The sequence below is a fragment of the Kogia breviceps genome, chromosome 12 (genome assembly GCF_026419965.1).
Source record: "Kogia breviceps isolate mKogBre1 chromosome 12, mKogBre1 haplotype 1, whole genome shotgun sequence".
Lineage (NCBI taxonomy): Eukaryota > Metazoa > Chordata > Mammalia > Artiodactyla > Physeteridae > Kogia > Kogia breviceps.
This window is the reverse complement of record NC_081321.1, coordinates 41731501-41750525: the sequence shown is the minus strand read 5'-3', so window position 1 is coordinate 41750525 and position 19025 is coordinate 41731501. Positions and strand designations below refer to the sequence as shown.

General features: G+C 53.2%; 2 protein-coding genes across 2 annotated transcripts; both read left to right on the top strand.

The window, feature by feature from the left end:
• The first annotated feature begins 329 nt into the window (after positions 1-329).
• KRT78 (keratin 78) lies at positions 330-8020 on the top strand. Its single transcript, XM_059082148.1, has 9 exons — positions 330-695; positions 1056-1270; positions 2324-2384; positions 2858-2953; positions 3784-3948; positions 4307-4432; positions 6774-6994; positions 7646-7680; positions 7761-8020. Exons 1-9 carry the CDS (start codon positions 330-332, stop codon positions 8018-8020), a joined length of 1545 nt encoding a protein of 514 aa, XP_058938131.1.
• A 4875-nt stretch (positions 8021-12895) lies between these two features.
• On the top strand, positions 12896-18585 carry LOC131767238 (keratin, type II cytoskeletal 79-like). The gene is made up of 6 exons (XM_067010621.1): positions 12896-12918; positions 13685-13944; positions 14159-14298; positions 17040-17260; positions 18326-18428; positions 18481-18585. Exons 1-6 carry the CDS (start codon positions 12896-12898, stop codon positions 18583-18585), a joined length of 852 nt encoding a protein of 283 aa, XP_066866722.1.
• Positions 18586-19025: the final 440 nt, after the last annotated feature.

Genomic DNA, 19025 nt, shown 5'->3' with positions numbered 1-19025 from the left:
GGGCCATCTCTCCCCATCCCCTAGCACTGAAGTCCAGGTCTCTGGCTACTTCCTCGTCTTCAGAATGTGCCCATCCCTCCTATAGCCTGGGAGCTCTGAGGACAGGCTCTGGGTCTCTTCCTTGGGCTCTGTACTATTCCCCAGGTGTGTCAGAAGAGGCCAGCTGGAGTCAGTGACAGACACACTCAGGCCAAGAGAATCTTGCTCCCCAAGGCCCAGCCCAGGCACGGGAGGAGATAAAACTCTTGTGCCCTGCTGGGGCCTCAGGGCAGGAACACACACACCTTGACGATCCTCTGTCTGTAGCTGTGAGACCTTCAGGCTCTGCCATGTCTCTCTCTCCCTGCCGGGCCCAGAGGGGCTTCAGTGCTCGCTCAGCCTGTTCTGCTCACTTGGGGGGCCGAGGCAGGGTCAGCTTCAGCAGCAGGAGCCTCAGTTCCTTTGGGGGGTGCCAAGGAGGCTCTCGTGGGAGGGCCTGGGGTTCAAGGGGAAGGCTAGGGGTGCGGTATGGGGAGGGGATCGGTGGGCCTGGGCTTTCCCCGTGCCTTCCGAGAGGCTTCCAGGAAGTGGTCATCAACCAGAATCTGCTGACCCCACTGAAGATTGAGATCGACCCCCAGTTCCAGGTGGTTCGGACTCAGGAGACCCAACTGATCAGAACCCTCAACAACCAGTTTGCTTCTTTCATTGACAAGGTGAGGGTCAACTCATCTAAGCCCCTGTCTCTGTGCCTCCCTCGAGGAACTGTTCTCGATGGACTTGGGAATGGGGAAGTCTGGTCTCCTACTAGTTTTCTAATCACTTCTGCAGCAAGGAAGTCCCTCCTGTGGTCTAACTGGAGTCTCTCTGGTTATTCTGAGGTTCTGTTTAATTAGTGTTTTGAAATTCCCTTTATAAAAATGTCATTATAATTCATTTAATGTGTTGGAAAATATTTATCAAAGATCTAAAAGGCTCCGGGCTGGTTAGAGGGTTGCTCAGGCTTTATTTCCCAGAGGCTGTGCCCAGGGAGTCTGGCAGGAGCTTGCCTCAGGGACCCGCTGTTTGTGCTGTAGGTGCGGTTCCTGGAGCAGCAGAACAAGGTCCTGGAGACCAAGTGGGACTTGTTGCAGCAGCAGGAGTTGAGTGACAGTCCCCAGGCCCTGCAGTCTTTCTTCGAGGCCTATCTGGTCCAGCTCAGGAAGCAGCTGGAGCAGCTGCAGAGAGAACGAGGGTCTCTGGACGCCGAGCTGAAGTCCTGCCAGGACCAGCAGGAGGAGTATAAAGCCAAGTAGGCAAAGTGCAGCATCCACATGGGCCCTGGATGGGGGCTGGGAGGGCTTGAATCAGGCTGTCAGCCAGAGGGTATCCCACTGCTGAGCTCCCAGGGTCACATGACCGGCCTCCCCTCTAGCCCCTCTGCATCCCCATTCCCTCTGATTCTCAGGGGGCCCCATCTGCTGCAAGTAAACAGCCCCACAGCCCCTGATACCCAGGACTGGAGAGCCTCGATTCTAGCAGGCCCCAGTTACAAGGGCCACATTTCTGGTCAAGGCTGGGAGGGGCTTATTAAACAATGCCTATGTGGGTTTTTTTCTTGAGAAATTCCTGTTGAGCAGCCTGTTGGTTAAAGTGACTCAGTCATTCTCTGGTCTCAGAGGTGGAAGACAATTCATTAGTGGGACCACCCCCAGGCCTGTGGCATGATTCACAGGTAGGCTGTGGTTCTGGGTCCCCCACCAGGTCACCTGGTGGTATGGAGAGAGCCCTGGACCAACAGGAGGCTTGGGTTTGGCGACTGTGAACGAGGAATAGCTGTGTGGCCTTGGGCAATGCATCTTACCTTTCCGAGCCTCAGTTTCCATATCTGTAGACTGGGAAAATGCCACTTGCCTTTCTTACCTTCCAGAACCATTGCGAGGATTGCTCCAGGACCCAGGTGGAAGGTCCTGGAAAGATTGGGGCCAGGAGACCTATGTTTTAGATCTGCTTGGGCCACCTAATTATCTAGGACTTGGGCACATCTTGTAATCTCTCTGATAAAATCCAAAATGCCTGCTTCAGATGATGATTGTGAGTGGTAAGTGAGAAGAGTGTTTGAATGTGCCTTATAAACACAAAGCAAAGTCACCTGATATTACAAGTGGACCTGGGCTGAAAGAGTGAAGAGGGACATAAGACATGACAAAACTTCCTGATGGAAGAGTAGAGAAGCAGGCTGGTGGTGTGTCCTGCCTTGCAGCATCTAAAGCAGAGTGGCCTTTTCAGGGAGGTTGTACTTGAAGAGGGGCCTGGGCTCTGATGCCGGCACTCCAGGCAGCGTCTTTCTGTACTTACTTGGCAGGTATGAACGGGAGGCCCACAAGCGTGCCACAATGGAGAAAGACTTCGTGGTCCTCAAAAAGGTGAGGGTGGGATCAGCTGCTCTACCCAAACCCCGAGCATCCACCGTGCACAGAGCCCAGTCCTGGGCTGGGAGGGCAGCAGGTGGGAGATCCTCATGCACGACATGCTGTCACACTGCCTATAGGGACCCTCTGAGGAAATGGGACGTCTACGTAGACACAGGGGGATTCCAGGACAAGATCCGACCAAGGGACTACGTGATGAGCTCTGGGTGTCACTGTGGGAGAGGCTGGGGAGGGAGTGGAAGAAACAGAACTGGTTGGGATGAATCCGGGAGGGCTTCCTGAAGGTGGTGTGGGTCAGTGTCAGGCAAAAGAGAGAGCAGGGCAGGGCGGGGCTGGAGGAGGAAGGAATGGGAGCTGGAGATGGCCGTGGGGTGGGTGTTGGGCAGTGTGTGAACAGAACTCCTGGGTCAGAGTGGGACCCCCAAAGAGGGAATGGTGGTATATGGCTTTTATCTTCCTGTCCCCAGGATGTGGACGGGGTTCTCTCGAGCAAGATGGAGTTGGAAGGCAAGGTGGAGGCTCTGAATGAGTACATCTGCTTCTTGAGGCATCTGTATGAAGAAGTGTGGATCACTAAGGGCAGAAGTGATGGTCTGCCAGGGACAGGTGGACGGGAGGGAAGGGGACAGGGTGGCAGGCTCCGGTGGCGATAGTGGGAGTGGCTGGGAGGTGAAGCCTGGTTAGTGTGAGTTAGATGCCGGTCATTCAGTCCTTTGATAAACAGTTACTGAGAATTTACCATGTGAATTGCTAGGTATTGGGGATACACCAGTGAACAACCAAACAAAAATCACGAAGCTTGCTTTCTATTGGGAGACAGACAATGAACACTAGACCTAGTAAATAAATAAATTACCAAGTATATTAGAAAGTGATAAATACTATGGGAATAAGGAAAATTAGAACAGGGAAAGGAGGACTGGGAATGTGGCAGGGAGGTAGGGCAGGTGGCAATTTCAAATAGGGTGGTTGGCATGGCCTCATTTAGAAGACAAAATCTGAGCCAAGATCTGAAGGAAGTGAGGAAGACAGACACACAGTGGGGAATCTGGGATTCCAGGCAGAGGGTGCTGGTGTCTTTGAGGAAATGCAAGGAGGACGCAGTGACTGGAGCAATGGGAATGAGAGAGGATGTGATAGGAGGTCAGGGGAGTGATGGGGACCAGGTGATTTCAGACCCTGCCGGACACGTTCCTTTAATGTCCACGAGTCATTGGACAGCCCTCAATTCCAGATAAGGACACAGCCCCGTGGAGGGCAGGGTGTGCTCATTGCCACCCGGCGCGAAGGAGGGCTGCCTCCGAAGGAAGAGGGCACTCTGCCCACCTGCCGGGGGCTGCAAGGGGAAAGGGAGCCAGGGGGCCAACGGACACTGAGTCAGTCTTCCCCACAGGAGCTGGGCCAGCTGCAGACCCAGGCCAGCAGCATGTCTGTGGTGTTGTCCATGGAAAACAACCGCCGCCTGGACTTCAGAGACCTCATCGCCGAGGTCCGTGCCCGGTACGAGGAGATCGCCAGGACCAGCAAAGCCGAGGCCGAGATGCTGTACCAGACTAAGGTGCCAGGGCCGGGGGACAAGCACCATGCTGGAAAAGGCTGGGTCTCCCCGCCTGCACCCCCAGGTGGTCGTCCACCTTGGCCCCGTTGGGCGGTTCTGATAACCTCTCTGAAGCACCAGGGCTGGGTGGGCACCATGTTTCCCCTCTCCAGGAGGGAGGCAATGCAGGGAAACTGTGGGAGATGAGCCCAGACTTCCGCAACCACATCCCACCGTGTCCTGGTTTTCCAAGCGTTTTAACCCGCATCCCAAATGAGGATGTGAGGAGGCAGAGAACCGGGGCCATGGTGTTCCTCATGGTCTTGGGGTCAAAGGTGAGGGTCCTCTCCACTGACGGTGTCACCCCATCCCCCATCAGTACCGGGAGCTTCAGATGTCTGCCCAGGTTCATGGGGACCAAATGAAGGGGACCAAAGTCCAGATCACTCAGCTGCAGCAGGCAATTCAGAAGCTGCAGAGTCAGACTGAGAACCTCAAAAGGCAGGTGAGGGTACCGGAGCCCCCAAGCCCTCTGTCTTACCACCTTTGTGCCAGGGTCACTGCTGGGTTTGTGTGAAACTTTGATAACTGGTTGGAGGTTTGGCTAATTTGGGGTGGAGAGAACTTTAAGCCCCATTTCAGAGGCGTTCAGCTCTCCTCCTGGGAATTCTAGCTGCGTGGGCTCTGCACTGGCAACCCTGGCCCCGGCCCTCACGCTGCATTCCGTGTCTGCATGCACATCTTGCTTTCAGCTCGTTGGGGAGAGGGTTAATTCATCTCTTTTCTTATCTCTTCTTTTGATGCTTACTCGTCAAGCCCAGTAAGGGCTCTAAGACCACACGCTGAATTTCCTGGTCCCGTGTTAGGGAGGGAGAGAACCAGGATCTCAGGGAGCGGGGGACATGGGCAGGACGATGGGGTGCCGAGGTCCCCTTAGGGTCAGCTGATGCTGTTGGTGTGAGGAGCTGGGAGAGGTGGAGGGAGAGGATGGCAAGGGCAGGGAGGTGGTTTCCTGATCCTCCTGGAGACCTTACTTCTAGATGTGAGGATTACAGATTCTTAAGTTCTCACGTGTCTTTGCTCTCACTTTCCCCAAGCCCAGAGCATCATTTTTTGGGGATCAACAGAGGGTTGAGAGCTGAGACCACAGAGTCTGGCGGTTTCCTCAAGCACTTCAGCCTGACTCCCAAGCCATGGGTGGCCTGTCCACATGCAGGCAGGGTCTGTGCTTCTTGGAGTACAGACCATTCAAAGGCCAGACTCAGTCTCCAGCCATCCTGACCGGCTCTCCTTTGAAGTGTGAGGAAGGACCTGAGATGAGGGTGACCAGGTCCTATTACTCAATTTGTTGCCACGGTGTTTTGCCCATAAATTTGGACTTTTTGCTCTGGAAGCTTTGGGGTTCTCTGGGGTGTCTGATAAGATGCAGATTCCTGGGCTTCTCACCAGAGAGAGGGAATCTGAGCCTCTAAAGGTGGAGCCAAGAAACCTGCTTTCTCAACTAAGTCCACCCAGGTGACAATGAAGTGCGTGGAGTCTCAGAGACCAGTGGCCAGAACTTAGGAGAGTCACCATGTCCCCATGTCTGGGAAACACAGTCCCCCCTGCATAGCAAGGTGCCTTTCCTGGGAGAATCCTTCTTGGGGTCACAGCCCCCTCTCACTCCTCCTGTTCATGCACAAGTCTGATGAACTGAGGCTACAGTAAGAGCGGTGGACTGGACCTCAGCTGTTCTGGGTTAGGGTCTCAGCTCCGCCACTCACCTCCTTTCCAAGCCTCAGTTTCTTCACCTGTAGAATGGAGACCATGTTCCTCATCCATGGGGTGCTTTGTGGTAAGTGAAAGAGAGCCTTTAGGGAATGCCTTCTTTCCTGAACTGAACGTGAGGGAAAATCAACTAGATGGCTGTTTGGACAGGGACGCTGTCCTTCCTCTAGGAGTTTTCTGTCGAATTGGAGAGGTGAGCACAGAGAATGTTTTTTCAGACCCCAAACTGAGGCCCATGAGAGTCTGTCAGCATCGGGATAAAGTATTTGAAATGGGGCTGTTCCAAAAGCCCCAAGGACACGTAGCCCTCAAGATGAGACTTGTAGATAATGACCCGTACAGGACAGGAAGAGCTTTAAGTACCCTAGGAGAGAGAAAGTACTGCAGGGAAGGTGCTGAGGGTCGACAGGGTGGGAAGAAATAAGGGAAGATCATGGGAGAAAGTGGAGAAGGGGCTGGATTCATTTCCTGTGGCTGCCATACCAAGTATCACAAACTTGGCGACTTGAGAGAGCAGAAATCGAATCTGTCAGTTCTGGAGGTTAGAAGTCTGAACTCAGGTGCGGGCAGCCACACTCACTCTGAAGGAGCTGGGGGAATCCTTCCTCACCTCTTCCTGGCCTCTGGTGGCTCCGGAAGTTCCTTGGCATTCCTCGTCTGGTGGTGCATCACTTCCATTTCTGCCTCCATCTTCATACGGCATCATCTCAGTGTCTGTCTCATCTTTTTCTTGGACACCAGCCACTGGATATAGGGCTCACCCTAAATACAGTGTGATAGCATCTTGAGATTCTTAACTAATTACATCTGCAAAGACCCTATCTCCAAATCTGATTATTTTCTGAAGTTCTTGATGGACTTGACGTTTTTGAGATGCTACTTAACCCACTCTGGGAGTTAAAGAAGCAGAAGAGGCAATACTCTCTTTTAGAATGAGAAGAGCTGGCCATGGCCAGGAATAATTTTGAGCTCATGAGATTATGGTCCATCTCAGCCTTTAAGTTATATCCACAGTAGGTGCTTTGGGAGTCTGTGTCGGGCTTACAGCCACTTCCTCCCTTATTTCTACCCCTCTCTAGAATGCCAACCTGCAGGCTGCCATCACCCATGCTGAGCATCGTGGGGAGCTGGCCCTCAAGGATGCTCAGGCTAAGCTGGCTGAGCTGGAGGCTGCTCTGAGAACCGCCAAGCAGGACATGGCGCGGCTGTTGTGCGAGTACCAGGAGCTGATGAGCTCGAAGCTCTCCTTGGATGTGGAGATCGCCACCTACCGCAGGCTGCTGGAGGGCGAGGAGAGCAGGTGGGGCTGGTCAGAGGGCCTTGAGGATGTGTGACGGAGGTGGGGGTGGGGGGATGCAAGGCCAACACAGGATGCTGAGAGATTTCTTTCTTTCTTTCTTTTTTTAAAAAATAAATAAATTTATTTCTTTATTTTTGGCTGCGTTGGGTCTCCGTTTCTGCACGCGGGCTTTCTCTAGTTGTGGCGAGCGGGGGCTACTCTTTGTTGCGGTGCACGGGCTTCTCATTACGGTGGCTTCTCTTGTTGCAGAGCACGGGCTCTAGGCGCGCGGGCTTCAGTAGTTGTGGCACGTGGGCTCAGTAGTTGTGGCTCGCGGGCTCTAGAGCGCAGGCTCAGTAGTTGTGGTGCACGGGCTCAGTTGCTCTGCGGCATGTGGGATCTTCCCGGACCAGGGCTCAAACCCGTGTCCCCTGCATTGGCAAGCAGATTCTCAACCACTGTGCCACCAGGGAAGTCCCTAGGATGGAGAGATTTCTTGACACTGTGAGCCACCAAGGGCCACCCATTCTGCTGGGAGGGATTTAAAATTGGGGACTGGGGATTTTATCTGCTCAGAGGGTGGTGAGCTGCTCTGAGAGGCTTAAAAGCACCTGGGAACATATTCTCTGCAGCCATTCTTAGCATTTCTTCCTCTTGTCCTTTTTCCCGCAGGACGTCTGGGGAGTGCACCAGTCAGGTCACTATCTGTGAGTATCAGGTGACTTTGGGAGAGGGGCCCCGTGGGGAATCGAGGGCTCTGCTGTGACCCTGGTGCCTTTCTTGGCAGCCGTTTGGGAAGCCAGCACCATCGTGTCTGGAGGAGCAGATGGTGGCCTGGTGGGCACTTGTGGACCCGGAGGCGGGAATGGCAGCTTTGGGTCCAGCTGCTCCAGCATCGTGACCGGTGACTCCAACGTCATCCTGGGCTCTGGGCAGGGCCCCGTTTTGGGCTCTTGCTCTGTGTCCGGCTCTGGCTCCAGCTCCATCTGCTACACCATCCTGAAGAAGACGGTTGAGTCAAGTCTGAAGACGTCCATCACATACTGAGTGACCCAGAGGCCATTTGCTCCTCCCGCCCTCCCGCCTTCCTGAGCCCTCTCAGCTCTTCTCCCACTCTTATCACTCCTATCCCTGCATGGCCAGCTCTGTGTCTACTGCCCAGAGCCCGAGCCAGCCCACAGGGGACTCTGCAGAAGTCAGTCGGGCCCTGGCTGCTGTTCTGAATGCTTGCCCAGTCTGGCCTTGTTCTGTGTACTGATTTGCATCTCATTTGTCTGCTGCCTACACTAACCAAGGAGCACAGCACCAAGCCTCCAGCCAGCCAGGCTTGTCCTCTCCTCTCTCCACAGCCTTCGACCGAGCTAGGAAAACTCCTGGTTGGGCTTGGCCAGACTGCATCTGCATCCCAAGGGAGAGGCCTGAGGCCCACTGACCAGAGCCTGAGGCCTGGAACCAAGGGACACCATCCTTGCCCTCTTCAGCAGCCTCTGAGGAAACGGGCCTCCATTTCTGTATTTCTGTCCATTTATTTCCTGTGAAATAAAGCAGCATCCAGTTCTCCCGGTAGTGGGTCTTCTTTTCTCTTTCCCTTCCCCTCCCCGACTCCCTCCCTCCCATAAATTTTATTGAGTGCCAGGACTAGGGCTACTCTGGCAAACAAGGTCAGACCCCTTGTGCCCTCCTAATGTGTCTTTCTCACCCCTTCTGTTCCTGGTGTCTCCTGCATAACCCATCCCATTCATGAGAGCCAGACCTTCCTTCTTGGAGCCCTTGATTTCCAGGGCCAGAGGCTGGCCTTTGACAGCTAATTCAGATACCCTGGGTTGGGAGATGGGGATTTGTGCTGAGGTCCTCTGTGTTCTGTCCCTTCTTCCAGTCCCCTCCCAGTGATGCGCTGGCTCTACCCAGGGTGGCAAACCTGGGTCTTGTCACCTCACCCCCATCTCTCACCTCTGAGCTTTAACCTGGCCCTTCTCCTGGACAGGTTAATAATTCAGCAATGATGCTAAGCCATAGCCTTAAATATGTGTTGAAAGGGCATTTAGAGGACAGGCTGCAGGACGGAGATGAAGGTTCCTTTTGGCAATGTGCAGCTTCTCTGTCACTCCTTCCAGCAATTCAGCTCTGCCCCAGGATTGCACAGCTCACCCAGCAAAACAAAAGCTATGCAGCTACCCAGCTCACTCTCCTCGGGAGGCAATTTATGGAATATCTATGGTTGTTTGGGTAGGTCCTGTGGACATCTCACTCCTCACCCCAATCAGCTCATCAAAGGATTCTTTCCAACCCTCCACTATGCTCCCTGGGATGCCCTCCATCTCCTCCATCCCCACTAATGTTTTAGTATCTCTTGTATCTTGTTCCCTGCTTAACTGCCTACAATAGGCTCTACTCCTGACCCAGGACAGCCCCATTCATCCCTGTTCCTCCTTCTTCCCAAGTCTGCACCAGTTTTCCTCCCACCTGGAAACCTTCCCCAATTCTCCATGTCAGAATGCATGAGACCCTTCTTGTCCCTGGCACAGCCTGGCTGCACCCTTTGCTGTTCTTGGCTCTGTTTCTGTCTGGTTCTGGTCTGGAATGCAGATTTCCTATTAGCCTGGGACCTCTGGGCAGGCTCTTCTCCTGCACCCTGGATGGGTACCAGCAGCTCAGCTTGTGCCTGGGAGCTTGATGGGTGCTTGGGACTGGAACTATGCCTCATCCCTCCTGCCGCTTGGCACTCATCTTATCTCTGGACCTGTCTGAACATGACCCTGGAAACCTCTTCTCCTTCCCTCTTCTGCAGGAAGCTCTGCAGGAAGCCAGGAGTGTGGGCATCAGGGCCACGTGCTAAGAGGGCGGGAGGGTCACCTTCTCATCCTCCAGCAGCCCATCAGCTCCTGCACTACTCCTCCCCTCTTCCTTGTCTCCACCTGGTCAACTCCCAACTCCATGGCCTGAGCTGCAGGAGGTCACGCCATTGCCCTCTGCTTTATGGGGAGGTCAGCCCTTTCCTCAGACCCACAGTTCTCTCCATCAAAAGTATCTAAGAAGGAGCTTTTCAGCCTTTGCCTTCTATGAGGGAGACATGAGTGGGTAAGCACATGGCCCTGGAGCTAGAATTCCTGGGCTTGAATCCTGGCTCTGCTATTTACTGGTGGTGTGACTTTGACCAAGTACTTGACCTCTCTGTGCCGCAGTTTCCTCACCTGTGAAAAGACATTAGTAAGAATAATACCTACCTCACAGGGCTGTGTGGGGATGGGACCATTCAGGGTCCCAGAAGGAAACCAATTTACCCAAGACAGTTCAACTAAATGGACTTTAATGAAAGGATTCCTTACAGAGGTGTGGATGTGGCTAAGGGCACAAACACAGGATGGAGAGGCCAGAGGCGGGCAGCTGTGGGAAGCCATTGCCACGCCCCCATCCCCCCACTCCCCCTGAGCAGGGATGGCCAACCATGGGTTTGTCCAGGGCCCAGGGGTTTTCCGGGGTGTGGGACTTTCAGTGCTAAAGCAGGACCGTCCCAGGAAAATCAGGACGAGATGGTGGCTCTGAGTAGAGCTGAAGAGACAAGAGGAAGAATGAATGACTGACCGGGTGATAGAGGTGCGGGGATGGGAAGAAGCTGTAATCATAGAGGAAGGCAGCCACCTTTGGAGCAGGGAGGGGCCCAGGAGGAAATACCCACCTCTCTCTCAGGTCTCCTGCTAGTGTCCCCTCCTCGGCCAACCCCTTCCTCCGGAAGCCAGAGAGGCAGGGAGCAGCCTGCAGGGGTCAAGGAGGTCAGGGAATGGATCTGGGGCAGAAAGGATGCAAAGGGAGCATCTCCAGCATGGGGATTGGATGCTTTATTGCATGGAAAGTGTCTGCCCTATAGTAAGTGCTCAATAAATGCTGACTATAATAATTATTCCTACTAGATGAGAAAGCCCTGCCCTGGATGGGGCTCCTCAAGGGCAGTGGCTGTTTTCTTCACCTCTGCATCTTTCCTATCACTCAGCCTGACTCATGTTGAGTGCCTGGTTGATGCCATAGGCTGTCTCCCCTCATCCTTTCCATAGCGGCAGCAGTGCTCTGTCCCCTCTGTCCTTGTGTCCTGTGCAGGGAGAGCCCCTGGACAGGGGAAGTTCTCAGAGATGGAAGCCCTTGGTCCAAGTAGCAGAAGTGGGGAAGGAGCCACGCCTCCTACACTAAGAAGGTCTGAGTTTGGGTGTCCTGTATAAAGATGAGTGGAGAGTCGGACTGGAGGAGGCACAGTGGCTCCATGCTGTCTGGGCTGGGACTGGTGAGACTACCTGAGCAGCTGTTATCAGCTCCCGGCACAAAGCCTGGCACAGAGCACCAGGTAAATACCAGAGGATGTCAGTCTCTGGGGAGAGGGGGAGTGTGTGTTTGCAGCTGACTCTACTGCCACCATCCTGGCTGCGCCTGACTCAGATGGCTGACATCACTCCCTTCCCAAGTTGCCACTGTCTCCCCCTCCCATACTCCATGCGGAGAGATATGGGAGCTGAGAGAGTGATTACAGCCTCGGGGACAGGAGACAAAGATTAGTGGAAGTGATGGCTCAGTTCTGGGATAGTGGATTAGCAATTTTTTTTTTTCTGTTTTTCTGCCTCATTTATTCTGCTGTTGATTCCTTCTAGTGTATTTTTCACTTCAGTTATTTTATTGTTCAACTCTGTTTGTTCTTTAAACCTTCTAGCTCTTTGTTAAATATTTCTTGTATCTTCTCTGTCTGTGCCTCCATTATTTTTCTGAGATCTTGTATCATCTTTACTATCATTACTCTGAATTTTTTTCAGGTAGAGTGCCTATCTCCATTTCACTTAGTTGTTCTTCTGGGGTTTTATCTTGTTCCTTCATCTGGAACATATTCCTCTGCCATCTCACTTTGTCTGACTTTCTGTGTTTGTGGTCCCATGGACTGCAGGATTGTAGTTCCCCTTGCTTCTGGTGTCTGCCCCCTGGTGGGTGAGGCTGATCTAAGAGGCTTGTGCAGGCTAACTAGTGGGAGGGACTGATGCCTGCCCACTGGTGGGTGGAGCTGGGTCTTGTCCATCTGGTGGGCAGGGCCATGTCAATGGGTGTGTTTAGAGGTGGGGGCTAGTGATTTTTTTTTTTTTTTTTTTTTTTTTTTTTTTGTGGTATGCGGGCCTCTCACTGTTGTGGCCTCTCCCGTTGCGGAGCACAGGCTCCGGACGCGCAGGCCTAGCGGCCATGGCTCACGGGCTTAGTCGCTCCGCAGCATGTGGGATCTTCCCGGACCAGGGCACGAACCCGTGTCTCCTGCATCGGCAGGCGGATTCTCAACCACTGCGCCACCAGGGAAGCCCGGGGCTAGTGATTTTTGAAAGGACTTCCCTGGCGGGCCTTGCTTATAAGCAGAGGTGAAGGGGCCCAGAGAGGTTGAATGTTGCCCGAGGACATACACCTCAGTGGGGATTCATCTCCCAGCCCAGCTCTCCCAAGTGCCTGGTGTTCTAACTCCAATCAGGGAGAAAAATCCTTCTTGGGCATTAAGGGACTAGCTCTTCACCCCCATCCTCCATGGGAGGCTGGGTTCAACTCCTTCTGCCAACTGGGAGCCACTTATAGCCTCCCAGAGGCCCTAGAAAGGATCCCACAGCCTCCTAGAGCGGCCCGCTCTCTGCCTGCCTTCCTTGGGCGGTGGGGGTGGTCCCATGTGCTCTCCTTTGGGATCCTGGGGACACAGTTGCTGAGAGTCCCAGCTCTAGCCCTGGCAGCTGTGTGAGGACCACAGCAAATGTGCTGTCTCTGCTCCTTTCTCAGGCAAGCCTCTCTCCTCTTGGTGCTACTTCCTTACTGAAAGCTAAGGTGGGTGAGGAGGAATAGCCTCTAACTCAGGTCCTCAACGCTCCCTTGTCCTAACACTTGACTAACACTGATGTCTCCCATTTCTCCCTTGGGGATATGTTTGGTCCCCGCAGCCTGAGGTGGGTGGGCGTGGAGGAGACTCTGAGATGTGATTTGAGGAACCCCCTGGCCTTTCTGGATTGAGCACTGGGGCTCCGCGGGCTGGGAAGACTGGGGTGTCCATAGGTCTCTCGGGGCTTTTCTTGGACACTTATGTCTTCTTTTTTCTTTTTTTTCTGCCTCACTGTGTGGCATGAGGGATCTTAGTTCCCGGGAGCCTGGGCAGGGACCCTCTTCTGTCTTTGTATCTCCTTTGTCCAGCACAGAATCTCTACCAAGCAGACAGTCTGCCAGCGTATGACAAAAGATCAGGCTGCCTGCCCCCTGCCACCCCAGGCTGTCATCTGTGCCCCTACACCCTGGACCTGCCAGGAGGCACCGAGGCCATGGGCCGGGAGGGTGGGACTGGGACAGGCCTGGGCACCCTCTCTACAGCCCCTTGCCCAATGCCTCCTCCCTCACCACCGCACAGCCTGGGCCCTGGGGCCTTGGCTTACCACAGGGGCCTGGGACCAACCCCAGAACAGAGCCCCATTGACGGCGGCCACTAAGGCTGGGTGGGAGGAGACCAGCCAGCCACTGGGTGGTGGCGGTGGCCATGGCAGCCTCTATCTTCCTGTTCCAAGTCTGGAGCGCCCCAGGAGGGAGAAGGAGGTGACATCCTGACCCAGATGGTCTCGGCTCAGCCCCAGCTCTGGAGCTCAGGCAATAACTGGGAGCAGCCCCTCCCGCCCGCCATGGGAGAGGAGACTCCCCTGACCCACAGGGCCCCTGCCTCCCTTCCAGGGGCGATGGGGCAGGAGTGTCTGTGGAGCCCAGGAGCCGGGAAAAGATAGAAAAGCCATCAGTGGCCCAGCAGCTCACCGCGCTCCTTCCCAGCTCTCCCGGCCTGCGCTCCAGCCCTGCTGCAGCCATGAGGTCCTCCGTGTCTCAGCAGACGTCCTCCACCAAAGAGGCCTTCGGCTCTAACTCTGCCAGTGGTAGGGGCGGCTCCCGGGCCCCCAGCAGCATCAGCTGGGTGACCGTGTCCCGGAGTGGTGGCAGCGGTGGGAGGACCCACAGCGGGTCCTCAGCGGCCCCAGCACGGGTGGCTTTTGCAGCCGGAGCCTCTATAACTTGGGGGCCAGCAAGAGCATCTCGGTCAGCGTGGCTGGAGGGGCCTCATCTGGGCAGACCCGGGGAGGCTCTGCCTTGGTTGTGGGGCCTATATGGGCCTGGGGGCTGGCAGGCAGACGTTCGGACCCGCCTGTCCTCCTGGAGGCATCCAGAAGGTCACTGTCAGCCAGAGCCTGCTGACCTGCCTCAATGCAGAGATCGACCCAGAGATCCAGCGGGTGCGCACCCAGTGGCGGGAGCAGATCAAGACCCTGAACAACAAGTTTGCCTCCTTCATCGACAAGGTGGGCCGAGGTGGAAGGAGGCAGGGAGGGACCATGGAGTGCAAGCCAGGCCCCTAAGAGAGGGTGGGCTGGGCGGAGGCTGGTGCAGCCCATGTGCAGTGGGGCCGGAGTGGATGGATTGACCTTTGGAGCCCTTCCGGCCTGAGTGTGGGACGCCTGGACCCGAATGGCTGGACCGTCTTTACTGTAGTTGATGGTGAATCTAGAGTCCACTCACGAGGCCTATTGGCCCAGCCTAGCTTGATCGTGTTGCAGCCTTTCTTTTTTTTTTTTTTTTTTTTTTTTTTGCGGTATGCGGGCCTCTCACTGTTGTGGCCTCTCCCGTTGCGGAGCACAGGCTCCGGACGCGCAGGCCCAGCGGCCATGGCTCACGGGCCCAGTCGCTCCGCGGCACATGGGACCCTCCCGGACTGGGGCACGAACCCGCGTCCCCTGCATCGGCAGGCGGACTCTCAATCACCGCGCCACCAGGGAAGCCTGCAGCCTTTCTTATAGTCGTCATTAATGGGGTTACACAGCAGCCTTGTCGCCCAATTAAACAGCAGATTGTCCTCATTGCTCTTCTTAGTGGGGTGGCCCTTACTGCCTCTTGTTTCATAGCTGGGAAAACTGGCTCAAGTGTCAAGTCTCCAAGGAACCCCATCTGTTGCCTGTTCTCTTAGCTTTGGAGGAGGTCTAAGGACAAAGATGTGATCAGGACACAATGGTGGGAGGGCCTAGGGTAAGTCTCCTTTTCCCTTCTCCAATTCTTCCTCGCTGTTCCAACCAAGGAGCTCAGTTTTGGGTGACAATGAGGATGCTGGTCACCAGGTCACCGGGTCACCATGACCCGGGCATATGCAGTTTGATCTGTCCCAGATGGGGAGTGTCCTGACCCCTCCTCTGGCCCTCAGGCCAACTAGGGAAGCTCTTGTAGTAATCTCTGGCATTTCCGGGTCCACTTTGCTGCATTGTCTACCTCTACCCCGAGGCTCCCGAGGCAGTGGGACCATCCATGATGAGGGAAAACCTGGTGGATGACCATACCTTGGTTCAGTGATTTGTGGGTTCCCAAAGGATATTCATGTTCCCTTTCTCATATGATACCCACAGTGTCTCATGAGAAATCAGTCTAGGTGATAGCGTGTTCCTTTTTTTTTTTTTTTTTTTGAAGGATTATTTATTTATTTATTTACTTATTTTTGGCTGCATCGGGTCTTGGTTGAGGCATGCGGGCTTCTCTCTAGTTGTGGCGTGCGGGTTTTTTTTTTCTCTCTCTAGTTGTGGCGCACGGGCTTAGCTGCCCTGAGGCATGTGGGATCTTAGTTCCTTGACCAGGGATCGAACCTGCGTCCCCTGCGTTGGAAGGCGAATTCTTTATCACCGGACCGCCAGGGAAGTCCCGTGTGTCCGTTTTTAAGAAGAGAAAATTGAGGTCTGGAGAGGTTGAGTGATTTGTACCAGGATCATACAGGTACTTGGAGGCAGAGGTAGGCCTGGGACTCAAGTTCAGGGCATAAAGAGGTCTTTTTGTCACTGCTGCGTAGTGACTGTGGGCCTGCGGTGCTGTGGAGGTGGGATCTGGAGCGACCTGTTGGCAAAGGGTGAGGCAAGCTGTTCCGCCCACCTCCTCACCTTCTCCCTTAGTGACTTTTGTTTCTTTTGTGGGACTGTCCCAGAGGTCAAACAAGCAAAACCTTCTCAGACTGTCAGAACCATGGTCTGGGAGCTGGGACCTACCTGACTGGGTGTCCATGTCTGGTATCCTGGAACCCTGGCTGGGCAGAGAACCGCCCTGGCGGCCCATTAAGTTCACATCATGAGCACCTTTCTGAGTCTGTAGAAATAGGGCTGGACACCCATATTTTAAAAATTAAAAAATGTCAAATTTACAGAAAAGTTGCAATAATGGTACAACATATTCCTATGTTTCCTTTCACCCAGATTCACCAATTTTTAGCATTTTGTCACATTTGCTTTCTCTCTCTCTCTGTATGTATATTTGTATATATCCACATGTACCTATATATACAAGTATACTGTATATTCATCTGCATTAAAAAATTTGATTTTGATGCAGAATTAGGGTTCAGAAACATTGATCTAGTTTGATTTACCTGGGACAAGTGAGAAAGGGAGACCCAGGAAGAAGTGACTTGACTTCTTCCTGGGTCAGGAAGTAAATGACTGACTGAGCTTGGCTTTTCTTTCTTTTTTTAAAAAATTTATTTATTTATTTTGGCCACGTTGGGTCTTTGTTGCTGCACGGGGACTTTTTCTAGTTGCTGTGAGCGGGGTCTTCTCATTGCGGTGGCTTCTCTTGTCGTGGAGCACGGGCTCTAGGCGTGCGGGCTTCAGGAGTTGTGGCATGCGGGCTCAGTAGTTGTGGCTCACGGGCTCTAGAGTGCAGGCTCAGTAGTTGTGGTGCATGGGCTTAGTTGCTCTGCGGCGTGTGGGATCTTCTCAGACCAGGGCTCGAACCCATGTCCCCTGCATTGGCAGGCAGATTCTTAACCACTGCGCCACCAGGGAAGTCCCGGAGCTGGGCTTTTATGTTTATTAACTCTTTAGAGTCCTTGTCATTGGATTGGGCTGTCTTTTCCAGCAAAGACTGTTCCCTCAGGAACTCCTCCCCACAGCAAGACATAGGCCCTGCGTTGCCCTGTGGTGTCCTGGTCAAGACAAATGGTGACAATGGGCTGGGTCCTTGGTCCCTCCTGGGGTTGGGGATGGCGTCAGCCACCTTTCTTGCTCTGGCTCAGGTGCAGCTCCTGGAACAGCAGAACAAGGTGCTGGAGACCAAGTGGGCGCTGCTGCAGGAGCAGGGCCAGAAATCGGGCATCACCTGGAACAATCTGGAGCCCCTCTTTGAGTACTTCATCAACAACCTATGGGGGAAGCTGGACAACCTCCAGAGCGTGCAGAGGAGGCTGGACTCAGAGCTGAAGAATGTGCAGGATCTCGCTGAGGACTTCAAGAGCAAGTGAGGAGGCCTGGACAGGCCGGGGCCATGTAGGGATGGAGAGGGGACAGCATGGGAAATCTCCCCAGAGAGGGCCACCCTATTCTTGGGTCCAGGGACCCAGCTGGGGGAGTGTCCAGACAGAGCTGCTTCCCTCGGGGGCTCAGGTCCTGGACCCATCGCCTCCTGGAGGATTGTCACACTGTGTAATGTTGTAAGATTAAAAAAATATTATAAGGTAGGGAGAAAAGTGTAATGAACATTTATGTTCTCATTACCCAGCTTTAATAATTGTCTACTCATAGCCAATTTTACTTTGTCTACACCCCTACTCACTCGCTTTTCCTCTTCCCTTATTGTCTTGAAGCAAATCTCAGCCATCATGTCATTTCTTTCACAACTATTTTTACTGGATATATTCATATAGTTCATCTGCATAATGTGACTTAATAACACACAAACACAATGCCCTAAGAGCACCTAAATCTTTTAAAACAATAATCCTCAATATCACCAACTATCCCATCAACAAGTGAATTTCCAATTGTTCCATAAATGTCATAAATTTTAAAAATACAGTTTATTTAAATCAAGATGCAAATAAGGTTCACATATTATGATTGGTTGATCTGTATATTTATGAGTTTAAGGTATAAACTTTCATAACTTTTCCCATTGCTTGACACTGGCAATTTCTAAACCTTAAAGTCTCTGCAAAAGCAGTTGGAGAGAAGTTGGTGTTTTCAATGACATCCTGTTGTAGAAAGTGAATGCAAAGGTTAATCATTGTTGACACATCTTCAGTCTGTTCACTTAAAGCCTCCTAAGGGCTCTGATCCAAAGAGATGGCTGCTCTCAATTGCCAAATGGTTGCACAAATACTGTGCTCATTTCCTCAAAGGAGGTGGGAGGAATGTTTAAAGACTATCCCTGTTTCTTCATTGGTTGGCTGCATTACAGAACTGCTCCCCAAAGGTGTTCTTGGCCATTGTGGGACCCATCAGGGCTTCCTTAAAGCCAGCTGAGCTCAATGTCTTAAAAGGTAGAACTGGGCGGAGCCTGGGCTGAGTCTTCCCTGTGTAACAGGTATGAGGATGAAAGCAACAAGTGCACTGCCGCAGAGAACGAGTTTGTGGTGCTCAAGAAGCAGGGAGTGGGGGCAGGTGGTCTTCGGCTGACCCGGAGAGAGGTGAGGGCCCTGGGGGCTGAGCCAACTGCCCTGCTCTCTCCCTCGTCCCCAGAATGTGGATGCTGCATACATGGGCCAAATGGATTTGCATGGCATGATAGACATCCTGATAGAGGAGATGGAGGTCTTGAGGCATCTTTATGAAGAAGTAAGATAGCCAAGGGACAGAGATACTTACATTCACATACAGCTTTGGGGATTGCCCCTGGAAGTCTGATCAGAATTCACTAGTGCAACTTAATTGATAGAATATAGCACCTGGACCTTTAATCAATACTCGCTTCCATTTTTATGTGCTTATGATGGGTCAGGAACTGAGCTAAGCTTTTTACAAAATCCTCTCAACAACTCCATAATACAGGTTCTATTATTGTCTCCCTTTTATAGTCAGGGACACTGAGGCTCTGAGTAACTTGCCCACGGTCACACAGCTAGTTAGAAGCAGTTCTGAAATGAAAACCTGGTCCTTGGACTGTTACACTGTTCCCCTCGTTGCCCAGTTTGTAATGGAGCAAGGGATGCAGGAGCAGAGATGGGCAGAGAGTGGGGACTGAAATTCCACGTTAGAGCAGGAGGTGAGGTGTGGGTAGCAGGTAG